Source organism: Diabrotica undecimpunctata, chromosome 4, assembly GCF_040954645.1.
Source record: "Diabrotica undecimpunctata isolate CICGRU chromosome 4, icDiaUnde3, whole genome shotgun sequence".
Lineage (NCBI taxonomy): Eukaryota > Metazoa > Arthropoda > Insecta > Coleoptera > Chrysomelidae > Diabrotica > Diabrotica undecimpunctata.
This window is the reverse complement of record NC_092806.1, coordinates 55,965,078-55,979,525: the sequence shown is the minus strand read 5'-3', so window position 1 is coordinate 55,979,525 and position 14,448 is coordinate 55,965,078. Positions and strand designations below refer to the sequence as shown.

Below are 14,448 nucleotides of genomic sequence, written 5' to 3'. Positions count from 1 at the left end.
CCATGATATTTTCAGAATTCTTCTGTACACCCACAGCTCAAATGATTCCAGTTTTTTCATTGATGTCGCTTTCAAGGTCCAAGATTCCATTCCATAAAATAAAGTCGAAAAAACATAGCACCTCGCCAACCTAACTCTTAGTTCCAGTTTTAAATCCCTGGTATATAGAACTCTCCTCATTTTGTTGAAATTTGATCAATGAAAAGGACTAAAAGTAGTAAAGAGATCTTTTGAAGACCTTCTAGAATCGTACTTGAAAGTCATCTAGTTATTGAGGAAATGTTAAAAAAAGGCACTGAATTAAGGGGAGACTAAATTAAATTAAGAAGTCTTGTTCTTCTTAGCTTTCTGTCGTCCATTTTTGGACAGAGGCCTCTTCCAACTCCTTTCATCGATCTCTATCATGAGCAACATACTTCCAGTTTGTTATGGCTACTCTTTTTATGTCATCTACCCATCTCATATGTAGTCTTCCTCTTGGTCGTCTACCTTGGTAAGGTATCCTAAGGTATCCAATGTTGTATTGTGGTGTTCCAACATTGGTCTTTTTATCTAGCAGTGTGGCCTGCGAAGCTCCATTTGAGTTTGGCAATTTTTGTTGTGGTATCCTCGACCCTTGTTTTTGATCTTACCCAGTCGTTCCTCTTCTTATCTTACAGTTGTAACCTAACATTGCTCTTTCCATTGTCCTTTTGGTTGTGGCTAGTTTATTCATATTTGCCTTGGTTTGACATCCATGTGTCATGATAGGAAGGATCCACTGGAAAAACACTTTGAATCTCAAGTATTGAGGTAATTTGCGGTTCTTAAGTATCCAACTGAGTTTTCCAAATCCTGCCCATGCCAGTCTTGCTCTTCTAGTGATTTCCCCACTTTTGTTCACAATGAAGAAGTAAAATCATTTAATATATAAAACTTTTAATATTTCATTATTACAAGAGATTTACTTATGACCTTATGACTTAGGAACCCTTCCACTTCATTACTTTTCGCATAATAATCGAAAAGCACATTATTAATGATGACTATTAAAATAAATACATAAATAGAACAAAATAGAAAAATATGTACCTTGCTAAATATTTTAGCTCCTTTATCCACCCTGTATTCGCATATATAGATGTGTTCCGGGGCCGCACCAATAGGTCTACCCTTGCAGTAAGTATTTATATCCATAACCCAACAAGGGGAAATAACTAACTCCACTGGTACAGCTTCATAGAGAGGTACTCTCATTACCTCATTCGGGAAGAACCTGCAAAACAAAGATTTAAATGATATATTTGCAAATAAAACCTTTAGTCCACTTATTTTTTCTCTATTTCTCCTTCGACTTATAACCAACCGCATCAATTACTGTGAAATTTGGCATATACAAAGGAAATAAGTCAAAGAACAAAAGTTATATACGGTGTTTTTGCTTTATGTAGCATTCAAAATATGGATATTTCACAGACTGTTAAAAATATCATGAACCAAACACGTGAGTAATGACAAAAAGAATGAGTACCAACAGAGAGCTACTATTTTCCAAAAAAACAATTAAAGTAGGATACCTTGGACATATAATGAGAAACAAAAAATATGAGTCCTGCAACTAAAATTTCACAAAAAAATAGAAGGCAAACGTGGAGTATGGTGTAATAGGAATAGACTGGTCCTGGACAGATAGTTTTAAAATAGCAGTTGATAAAATTAGGTTCGCCAGAGTAATCGTTAACTTTCAAAGAAGATGAAATTGCAAGAACTTAGTCTCTACTTTTTTGCTTTTTCTATTAGTTAATCATACATAAAAAAGGATTATTTTAGAAGCTCCAAAGAGTATCCAATAACCATTTTTCTTCTTATTATAAATAAACTTGAGGCAATTCAGGAAGGACCAGATAAGGAAAGTTCTATTTTTATGTTTCACTGCTAGATATTGTGAACAGACAGGTAATACTTGAGAGTGTTTTTACTTCAAACGATACTAAAATAGGAAAACTATGCGACTAATGGAAAAAATCGTGAAGCGTACATTCACATATTACATTTATATAATAAAGAAGAAGAAAACTATTAATTAATCTTATCGTAGAGTTTTGTGAAAGCCGATTTGTTGAAAGAGTATATATTATAGATAAAAAATTCACTGCAAATTCTATTTACATTCTGTCAAATTCAAATGATGCTAAAACTATACAGCTTCACAGGATTTCATGATCTGATTTAAAACTTAAAATAATTTTCATCTAAAATGATAATTGTTAATAAGGCTATTGAGAGGGATAATATGATAATATAAGGTAATACTCGGACAATTTCATTTTTATAATAAAAATAAGTAGAATATAACAAAATATATGACACTATTTTTAGAAGTTTTATCTGTAGTATAAGATACTTAGTGTTCTAGTACATGATATTTTTTTGTGAAAAAAATCCATAATAGATCAATCTTGAATTATTTAAATATACAGGTGACGACAGTTCACTTATTTTAGTACAGTTCATAAAATATAGATGTGCCTTATTAACTATGATGTATTATATTAACTACTTACTTCCTGGTTGGTTCATGGAAGGTTTCATGGGGCCTTAAATAATGGTGTCCATACGCCAGTCGTTTACCCGTCTTTTCTTCCTTCCACAACCGTTCGATCCTAAATATATCCAGTTCTGAGTACTCGATCTTACCTATAGTGTCATAGGTATGTTTCTTATCAGTTCCTTTTATAGGAATGTCTCGAAGTACATAAACTGTGTCGCCTTGTCTCAGTTGAAGATCTCCCCTCATTAGTGTCATATAGTACCTAAAATTATTGGAAATTAAATTGTTACTTTCAACACAGACAAACTATAGCATTTGGTTTTCGATAAATGTTTTATTAATATACTGATAAATGCTTATGGGTTATTTGAGCTAATATGGATCTATTACCTGTGCCCATGTTCAGTGAACTCATTCAGAGGAATCTCGTAGTCCACTTTCCTTGGTACACATACTTCACAATGATAGCTGGCAGCAGACGCGTCAGCTTTTACGCACTCGCAATGTTGCCAGACCATGCACCTTTCACACTGAATCATCAATCCTTCATCTCGAGGTATACCGCATATGCACCTGATGATGTCCTCCTCTTCACCTGAATATAAAATATTGTATATATCGAAATATATTAGAAACATATATGTATATGTATATATATATACATATATATATATATATATATATATATATATATATATATATATATATATAATATCACAATTTATCTAAAAAAAAACAGGCAACACCGCCATATAATTTTCTCATTAGTTTTCAGCATACCTTAATTGCCGCTACATAATTTTTAAATTAAGTTTGTCAATCTAGACACCCACAACAGCAGAATGTAGACAACCTTCACGGATCTTATCCTGGAGCGAACTACTGTCATGATTATTAGAGTAGAACCTCTTTATCGAACCTCAATAAATTCAAAAACCGCCAAAATTCGAACGAATGTATTGTTACCTTCTCTTCAAGACCCAAAACCTCCATTACTCGAAATATGAACCCTCTATTAGTCGAAATAATTAGTGAGTGTCTACAAGCTATTTTGGTATATATTTTAACTCGTATAACTAGAAAAATCGAAATGGACCTTTGCATCTCGAATATATTTTACAACCTTTATAACTAAATCAGTTGAAAGTTATTACAAACCTTTATAGTTCGATGAAAAATAAGTTACCGACTTTAGAAATTTGCCACTAATGAAAGTACAGCATTGTTTCTTGGAAAACAATTTAGGTGTATACAATAAATAGGATTACCACTAAATAAATTTATAACCCACGTTAACACGTGTTTGGTTGCTTGGAAGGCGTTTAATTTTGTTATTTTTGATTTCATTTGAAATTTAGCTAGTGAAGGAAGACATTTTGTCGGTGTAAAAAATTGTCAGAAGTAGTTTGGTTCTACCGCAATATAGATCAGTTTGTACAACAGTTTACAAATATATTTTTTTAAAAATGAGTGCTGTAAAACTGAAAATATATGAATCTCGCTGAAAAGTTAGAAGTGCTCAAAGCTGTGAAGAACTGGCAAAAGAAGAAATATGTTGTTGAATAATTTGGATCTACTAATAACAAAAACGATAAAAATTCGAAAGTTACAATATTTCGGTCATGTAGAGAGACATCCAGAGAGGTATAACCTTCTACACCTCATAATACAGGGTAAGGAGAGGCCCAGGCCGAAGAAGAACATCTTGGCTCCGAAATCTCCGAGAATGGTTTTAAGAGACCACCGCTAATTTATTTAGAGCTGCCGTAAACAAAGTTATTATTGCCAATATGATCGCCAACTTCGATAATCGGATAAGGTACTGAAAGAAGAAAGTTTCTGTCAAAAATAATAAAAAATGAACCAAACATCATGAAAAAAATTTAAAATGGTCAAAATTTGTACTGTAAAAGACAACGAATTGCAGAATTTCCGAGCTTGGACAAGTGCTTAGTTAAATGGTTTAAGCAATGCCGTGAGCCAAAATATCAATGTTAGTTGACCACTGTTACGAGAAAAAGCCGAAATATACTCTAAATCATTGGGAGTGGCTAATTTCAGGGACAGTAATGGATGGCTAAAAAAGTTCAAAAGAATACATGAACTTGTTTTTAAAAAAGTTTGTGGGGAGAGTGCAGGTGTCAGCTTTCAATCCTGTAACAAATGGAAAAGGGAATTGCAAGATTTATTATATGTGAACGAAACGAGAACGTTTTTAAATGTCTTCATGATAAGACCCTAACTTTTAAAAATAATAACTGCCATGGCGGGAAACAGCAAGGAACGTTTGGTTATTCTGCTAGCAGCAAACATGTTGGGCACAGAAAAACTCTCACCATTAGTAATCGGTAAATCTAAAGACCTTATTGTTTTTCAAGATGTCAATATGAAATATGAAGTAACTACAAAAGTATGGATGACTTCTGGAATGTTCAAAAAGTGCCTCAAAGAAAATGGCCAAAGAAAAAAGAAAAATGTTGTTATTCGTTGATAATTGTCAAATCAAAATCCGCCTAAGTAGAAATCTTCCAAAAGTCAAAAACTCATAACTCAAATTTTTTGGCCACTCTCTTGATGTTGAGGTTGTACTTTATTACCAAAAATTCCCCACTGTAGGGACCTTTAAACAAAAAGAATCTAAATAAGTCATACTCACTTTTCTTTCTGTTGGAAACAAACGTAGACGGCGGTTTCTCTCCTAAGGTATCCTCAAACTTCGTGAGACTGTCCCTCTTGGAATCCGTATATATCTTCTTTAATTTTGCAGCACCGATTCCCATTTCACTGGTACGACCATAAAATCTGATGTAATTCCGGAAGAGTAGATTGAAATCGTCGTCGAAGCTCTCTGCGATCTTATAGACACCCGTGGCTATGTTCTGTTCAATCGTCGTCAGATCTAGAGGATTGCTCAGACGAGTGTAGAATTCTGGAACTTTCCGTTTTGAAGGCATCGTCATGAATGCGGTACTAAGCAGATTGCCTTTGTCATCTTTGGCGGTTGTTACAGCCGTCCAAATATCTTTCAGCAATGTAGCTAGTTTGACGGTTTTGTTAAGTTCTGGATCGTCTTCAGCTTGCGCTAATCGTCTAGTTTTCATGTTTCTTGGTTTCTGAAGAGCGTTCAGCTGATTGATGAATGTGCTGGTGTCTGTAGGTGTCGAGGTTTGCAACCTCGATACCGCTGAAGCCGTACTGAGAGATCTATCTCGTACTTTCCTGACCTAGAAAAACCAAACATAATTATCATCCAAACAAAATATACTGGTACAATCATAGTTCATGTATATATTGATGCATAGATTATTTTCAACGATTTGAAACAAAATTCCGTCTCAAATTGGAAGACTTGATTCATTTCGACTATAAACTATTCTCAAATATTAACAAATCTGTTATGGTTTTTATTTCATTTCCTGTTATTTTATTTTATTTATTTAATTTATTTTATTTCAGAACAATTTCAGAAACCTTAACATTTATTTAAATTTTGCGCATTTAACAATTTCGCATTTAGTAGTTGACACGATGCAAATGTCATAGCTACATTGGTCGGTCGAAGGTCCTAAGGTTTTAATGAAGAATTACATAATATGGTAGAATTTTTTAATTTTATTGCTTTTAATTTATAGTAAAAAAATTAATATTTATTAGTAGATAAATGAACACAATAAATGAAAGTACGGTATGAAATTTGATAACACATTACTTTCAAGTCAAGCGATAGCGGGAATCATGCCAATTATGATCTTTGTTTCAATTAAAACTTAACTGACGTATTTTTTATTGTAAAACATTAATACCTACTAAATAAAATTGTTTAATTATTCATATATTCTTCTTTTGTTTAATTTGATTCTTTTGTTTAATTTGACAGTGGGGAGAAATATTCCCAGGAAAAGTGGGACAATTTCAAACATCAGAGGGAGTTTTTGTGTATCATGTACATCACTGTTTCTTGAGTTCTTTATGCACTGTCCATTCTACCGGAACGTTTATCGAGTTTTTAATTTGTTCAATGAGTGTCTTCTTCTTCTTCTCGTGCCACTCCTAACGGAGATTGGAAATCATCATGGCCACTGCGACTTTGTTAGCAGCGCGCCTAAAAAGTTCAATCGAACTACACCCGAACCATTCACGTAGATTACGAAGCCACGATATTTTTCTTCTTCCCACACTTCTTTTGCCCTTGAGTGTCTAGAGAAGACTTTTTTCAAAAATAAATTATTAACTACAATTAAGAAGGGTCACAGTTAGTTCATTGCAGTGACATCTTATATTAAAAGTTTAATTTATTTATCGATTTTTGGTAAGTTTTAATAGACCAACACGTGGTATACATGGTTATATAGAAATACTTCTTCTTCCTCTTTATAAGCAATTTTGCTTGTTCCTTGGCGGATTAATACCTCTATGGAAGGTTGTCACTCCATTTTTTGCGCAGTCGTCCGATCCTTCTTCTGCCGATTGCTATCTTGCTATTTTGACGACACGGGTCACCTTCATTCTGCTTATGTTGATATTCCATTCTTTTTTTCTATTTTGTGTCCATTATGTATACACTGTATGTTACATTTTCTTCTAATGTCTTCACTTCTCTTTCGATCTCTCAGCGTATTTCCTGTAATTCTTTTCAGTACTCTCATCTCTGCCGTTTCCAGTAGCCTTTGTGTTGTGGTTGTTTCTGAGGCATATGCCATTATTGGTCTTACACTGACTTTATAAATTCTTGATTATATATATATATATATATATATATATATATATATATATATATATATATAATGTTAGTTTTGATATTTCCGCGGGAGTTGTATGTTATATCAATGGTATTCCGGGTTTGACTCCGCGTTAAATGTTCTTGGTTTTGATAAAAACCATATTGACGACGTTTCGGCAAGATCTCACTTGCCATTTTCAAGTCTCTCTGGATGGTCTGCTCTGGAAGTGACTCAGTTACTTCCACTCGAACATCGACAAGAAGCAGACCATCCAGAGAGACTTGAAAATGGCAAGTGAGATCTTGCCGAAACGTCGTCAAAATGGTTTTTATCAAAACCAACAACATTTAACGCGGAGTCAAACCCGGAATACCATTGATATAATATATATATATATATATATATATATATATATATATATATATATATATATATATATATATATATATATATATATATATATATATATATATATATATATATATATATATATATATATATAGAAATACTAAGGAAGACAATTATTTATTTTAATTTGAATTTTGATTCTTAAAAAAATTAGACGTAGGTCTAATTGGTAGGAGGAACTTAGTAGTCGTACAACTAGCAATAGTCAAACTGACAAAAAAGTAAGTCAAACTGACGACTATCGTGAAGCGAAATGATGTTAAACGGAATCGATGGAATCTAAATCAACAATGTAGAAATGCCACGTTAAATCCCCATCGAGCAACATTCAATTATAACGTGGCAATCAAATAATTTACAGCAAATCGTTGCTATTGAGCAAATTAATGTTTGTGTGTCCACATTGCAAGGCATTTAAGTTTAAAGGTGAAGCTCCTGGATTGATTTGAGCCAGTGGCCAAGTCAAATTGAAGCCATACATTGGTTTCCAGAAACATGCCAGATTTTACTCATTTTTTGACTCATATAGCTAAGACAGGACATCTGTAGGTTCAGCTAGTTAGTTTTCTCTAAATTAGTAATAGTAATAGAATAAAACAATATATAACAAAAGTAAAATACAAACCTTAGTTAAATTCCTCAACAAGAAACAGTGATGTTCCAAGATAAAGCATTTCTGCTGATGACTCACAGGTTTCACTTGCAGTATAGGTAAGAGTGGAGTAGAAATCGGGGGTTTTTCCACCTCCTTATTGTTGTTGGATTTCTTCTTCGCTTCCGTTTTCCTCGGTCTGCCCACCCTACCGGAGTTCTTTCTATCCACCGACGACTGATCTGGAAGTTGTCTTACCCTCTGCGTTTTGCCACCTATTACTCCTCGGCAGAGGTCACTACCGCATTTGCACTCCTGCAATAAATAAATGTATCTAGTAGGTATCCAATTTGTACAACATTGAATTTATATTTTATATTTTGAAAATATAGTGTATGTCCTGTCAGAAATTGCATAACAAATCTAACGTTATTTATTCAAATAACGTAAATTTTAAGGTGGCCAATTACTAATGCATGAAATTATCAATATATCAATTATTAGCCTTGATGGGTTGGCAATAGGAGAGATTAGTATTTTGTAAGAATCTAGTGATTGACATAATTATGTTAATGACTAGTGTTTTATGTGTGGCTAATAACTAATTATATTTTTTTAGCAACTATGCCAAAACGATCTAAAACTGAAAACACTTATGGAAATGGGCTGGACACAATGAACGTCTCCAAGACGGACGATGGAACAATGCCATCGGAAAGTGGCGTCCATACAATGCAAAGAGATCAAGAGGCAGACCACAGATGAGGTGAAAAGATGACATCAGGAAACAAGGAGGTCCCACATGGCAGAGAACAGCTCAAGATAGGGAAAGATGGAGAGAACTGGGGGAGACCTACATCCAACAATGGAAGGATAGAGAATAGGTTAAAAAAAAACCAGGTAGAACATGGCTATCAGGATTTTTGAAGCGCAATCCCAACATTTCCCTAAGGAGTTCAGAGGGAGTGACATCAGCAAGTTCAAACATTAACCAAAGAGACATTACCAAATGGTTTGCCAATATAAAATCTCATCCAGATAAAAAAGAAATTTAAGATGTTCTTTAAGACCCAACAAGGATCTCCATTGGTGACGGGACATGTTTTTATTTATGTCCCAAAAATAAAAAGGTTTTGGCAATGAAGGGTTCCAGAAATGTCTATGAAATTAAATATAAACCAAAGGTTAACTTAACAGTTATGTTCACATTTTCTGCAATAGGAAATATTTTACCTCCGATGATAATTTATCCCCATGAGATTGCCTAATGATATATTAAGTGCTGTGCCGAATTCGTGGGGTATTAATTTAACAGAAAATGGTTGGATGGATAACAAAAACTTTTACGAATACATTGAATATATTTAACCCTTATTTAGATCAAAATAATATTACACGTCCGGCAATACTTTTTGTTGATGGGCATAAAACCCATTTAACTGTACATACAGACAAGTTAAATTTGTAGAGATTTGAAAATTATTTTACTAGCTTTAATGTCACGAGATTAATGCAACCAGCGGATGTGGCTGCATTTAAGCCTCTAAAATTGTTTTTTTTTTTGGAAAGAAGCTTTGCTTTAGTTTAGGAGAGAAAACCCCCAAAAAGTGTTAACACAATTACAGTTTGCTCCAGTTTTAAAATCTGCTATAAATCTGTTAAATCTAAATATTATCAGAAGTGAGTTTAAGATAGGCGGTATGTTCCCTTGGAATTCGTCTGCTCTTGATTATTCAACATGTCTTGGGAAAGTATTTGAAACTGAAGGTAATCTGGATGAGCACAAAGATTTGCCAACACTTATTGATCCAAATACAACAATTTCTTATAAAAATTTTGTGAAATAGTTGGCAATGACAGAATTGAACAGCTATGTCGAAATAATTGTAAAACTCAATCTGATGATTAAGATAAAGAAGTAAAAGTTTTAGAAACAAGTGAAGTAATTTGCGAGATAAATGATATACCTGTAATACTAGATGATACTGAAATTGTAAACATACCACACAACGAGAACGCAACTTTGGTAGCATCAGAGAATGAAATTTTTAACATGCAAGGAATAGAAGACCATACAAATCAATCTAAATCAAGTGTGACGAAAACGGTTAAAGAAGATCTATCCAAAAAACCAGAGAAAATCCTAAACATTTCTGAAAATATATCTGTAAATGCTTCAAATAAATCTATTGCGACTTACTTAATATGGCCAGATACTCCAGCATGAAAAGACAAGAAGAAAATCAAATCAAATGCTCGTATAATAAAATAACAAAAAAATTAGCTAAAACTTTTAATAAGTCTGAAGAGGAAAGTAGACAACCCATAGAAATGACCCCAACAAAACTTAAAAAGATGTAAATGTTCACTTTCCTATTGCAAAATATGAAGAAGATTCAAAAAAGCATTGAAAGTGTTTATATCAGGCAAGTAGAAGTAACAATACTGAAGTTTTTGAGCCTCCACTACCTGAATTTGTCAAAGTTTCTACACCAGAATTTCATTCTCACACAAAGTCATCAAGCACTGTAAATAACCAAAATAGTATTGAAATTATCAGGCATTCACCTACAACCGAAACGAATTTAAGATTATCTCCAAAAATATTTCTCGCCCACACTAAATCTCCAAACACTGAGAAAAAATTGTACCTAAACAAAAATTATTTAATGATAATACAAAACAGTCCTCGACAAAAATTACAATTCTGTCTGATAGTGTAGTATCAAATATTCCTTCACACCTCGAAAATCGAAATTCGGTATCAAACATTCTTTCAGGATTTAAAAATATAAACTGGGTATCAAACATTCCATCACATTTTAAAAATAAAAAAGTTTCTAAAGTTGTGTGTTATCTATGTGTACTAAATATTACAGAGTGTGAGGAAGGCATTAGATGCCAAATGTGTCTTAGAACATATCATGTGATTTGCATAATAAGATTCTATGGAAACACAGATGAAGTATATATTTGCGAATCTTGTCAGAATAAAAAATAAAAGTTAACTTTGACATGCTCTTTTTTTGGTGTCCCCACTCTATACAAAATCCTTGATTAGGTACCTAAATAGGTACTTACCTACCTACCTATCTTAACTTACGAGTTAAGTGGTAAAATTCAATTTAAAAAAGGATGGCCAATCACTAATATATATTGTGATAATAACTGAAACAGTGTGGCCAATAGCTGGTTCCTATGCACATTTACAAAAGAACACATGTAAAATATTTTCAGACATGAAAGATTAACATAATAAAATTATGCAACATGCAGAAATAATAACAAAATTCCATGACGTCAAAAATAGTAATAATTATCCACAGTGTCAAAACATTTCATAGATATATTGATGTGCTCTCCTTAAGAGGCCAATTACTGGTGCTTTTACCCTAGTTAATTTGTATCTATAGTTCTTAGAATATTTTTGGAGTGTGAAATAATGTGTATTACATGTACCGCGAAAAACTTTCCGAATATATATATGATGATATAGTAAAAAATAAATCAGTAATGGATGGATGGGTAGAAGTTTTTCTTAACACAATTACGCCCGCCTGGGTTCTAACTAACACAGACCAGGACAATTCAATCTCAAATGGGGACCTTAATGAAGAATTGTCTGACGCTAAATTGGAATACAGTGTAAAATCAAATATCAACTCAGCTCCTGGATCAGATGGTATATATTATAAACTGATACATAGCCTCGCTTTAGTCAGTACTTAGTTGTTCAAATATTGAAACCAATAGAGATGCCTACAATCCTGATTCTTATCGTGGGATATTAGCTTCTTGCTTCTTGAAAACATTTGAAAGCATGGTAAAAAATAAGCTGTAACACTGGCTCGAAACCGAAGAAAAACTGTCTAAAAATCATTGAAAGTTGAACATTTGAGGCAGTAGAACACACTAGTAACGGACATTAACATAAGCTTTACACAAAATAGATCAATTGTGGCATCTATTGAAATATAAGCAGCTTATGACAATGTTAATTTAGATATTCTACATAAAAGAATCTGCAAATAAGATTACCAAAAAATGTTCTAGCGGATTAAGAATTCTTTGGAAAATCGAAGTATTAGTCAAATTTAGGTTTTGTATAGCCCACTATTGTATCTCACATATATACACCAGAATACCAGTTTAGAAGGATGTCAAGAACTAACTAAATCTTTTAAAAAATTGCATAAAAGTCTCCGAAAATTTGGTATACAAAATTTTAAGTTATTTCCAAAAAATCGTATTGTTGTAAAGAAAAATGCAATAGATATTTTCGGTTTTCACATAATCATTTTACAACCCAGCACTGTCCAGAAAACTCAAAAATTTTCGAAACTTTGCTGCTTGGAAAAATCTTTGTTATTCAAATCGATGAAGTCTTTACAGATAGAAGATTAAACAAGCAAGCTTTCAAATCTATTTCTATTCTGAAAAATTAGAATCGGTTAATTATGTGAGTTTAGGAAATTTTTTAAGGGAACTACAAAAGTCGTATTTCTTTTTCTTTACAATTTATTTTTACGATCAAAATATTAATAATTTAATATGATTATTATGTACAAACATTTATATTATGCAATTTTCAAATTGCTAAAAGCAGTATTTATCGCAATTAAATTTTTTGGTCTAGATTTATAAAAAACTGTCAGGTCGTTCTTAATTTACAATTTATCATAATAAAAAATGTCAAATCAAATATTCGTTTTTCCATTTTTAAAAATTTACAAAATCAACGAAATCAACTGTTTTAATAAAAATAAAAAATATTTTTTCCTTACATCTAAACTTGGTAATCTAACTGTTTAAAACGAAAATTTTTAATCATTCATAACTGCTTAGTAACAATTTTTAGCAATTACAATGTGTCTCTATGTTTATATCGAAAAATTATATTAAATGATTTTTGAAGGCTCACCTAATCAACCAATGTTAATTTTTCAAAGTGGGTCTGAAAGTTTGCTTATTTTTCTGTACTTAAAAAAGTTAGCAATTATAATTTTTCACGCAGCAGTTTTGATGAACACTTTCTAATTTTCCGGACAGTGCTGGATTGCAAAATTATTTGTAAAAAAAGAAAAAGGGTATCGCATTTTTCTTTATGAATTTTCTTTGTTTTTGAGATAACTTTTAATTTTAAATAGTTGAAAAAATAGAAGTCTGTAATGTCGATTTTTCATTATAAATATTTTCCTGAGTTTTCCACAACCTTCTGGAGAAAACAAAACTTCCCACAAAACTTCTACAAAAATTTAAGGTCTAATTCACTACAATCAACCCTAAACTAACAATCGAAAAGGTTTGATCGAATCGAAATCGAGATCGAATCGAAATCAAGCAGGTTGAATTAAGGATTTTTTTTATTTGGTTCCAGCTTGTCCATAACCATTTACAAATGCGAAGTAGTTTTAGATCCAACTACAGAAATCTAGTTTCCTATAAAAACCATTACCTTATCAATAATACTAGGTAACACAGTAAATTCTATATGGAACAGTAGATAATGTCTATCCATACCAAGCTAGATAGAAACCATCATGCAAAAGAAAGTAAAATGTTGAAAAAAAATCAAATAACTCCTATGTGATTCTCGAATAAACCTCGAAACTCGAATATGTTTATCAAAATGCTACTTCTGGTCTTCGATTTTGTTCTATGCAGTTAAAACGTAGGCCTTTAAAACATCAGCCACACATAAACTGGAGGCCTTTGAAATATTGATCTACCAGATAATCCTCAATATTTCATGGACATCGCACAACTCAAACAAAAAATACTGCATAGAATATGAAAGGAACGAAAACTTTACAAAAAAGTGAAACTTTGAAAAATATCATACCTAGGCGGCCTAGACGACATACTGAGAAATAATAAGTACCAATATGCTCAACTGGAAAACATAGGGAAAGGAAAGATCGAGTGAAAGAGAGGACTAGGGCAGGGCTAAATTTTGAACAGCTGACGACACAGAAGAGTTTGTAATTGTACTAGCCAACCTCCATTGCGGAAAGAGCACTTTAGAAGAAGAAATGGCCATCGTTATACTTCAATTAATTGTTTAACAATATATTTTTATTTCTACATATTTTCTAGACCTAAAACAATTGTTATATTGAGATTTAAATGAAAGTAAAAATTAAATGAAAACTCTTTTATGAATACCTTAATAATATTTTTGTCATTATTTTATAAAA

General features: G+C 32.3%; 1 protein-coding gene across 2 annotated transcripts in view; it reads right to left on the bottom strand.

Moving 5' to 3' along the window:
• ash1 (histone-lysine N-methyltransferase ash1) overlaps positions 1-14,448 on the bottom strand; it is a 157,914-nt gene that overhangs the window by 7,298 nt on the left and 136,168 nt on the right. For both annotated transcript variants that reach the window (XM_072529500.1, XM_072529501.1), the window contains 5 exons: positions 8,285-8,566; positions 5,187-5,754; positions 2,921-3,125; positions 2,544-2,792; positions 1,072-1,255 (listed from right to left, as the gene is read on the bottom strand). In XM_072529500.1, the coding sequence (XP_072385601.1) occupies positions 1,072-1,255; positions 2,544-2,792; positions 2,921-3,125; positions 5,187-5,754; positions 8,285-8,566 (1,488 nt within the window). The remainder of the gene's footprint in view (positions 1-1,071; positions 1,256-2,543; positions 2,793-2,920; positions 3,126-5,186; positions 5,755-8,284; positions 8,567-14,448) is intronic.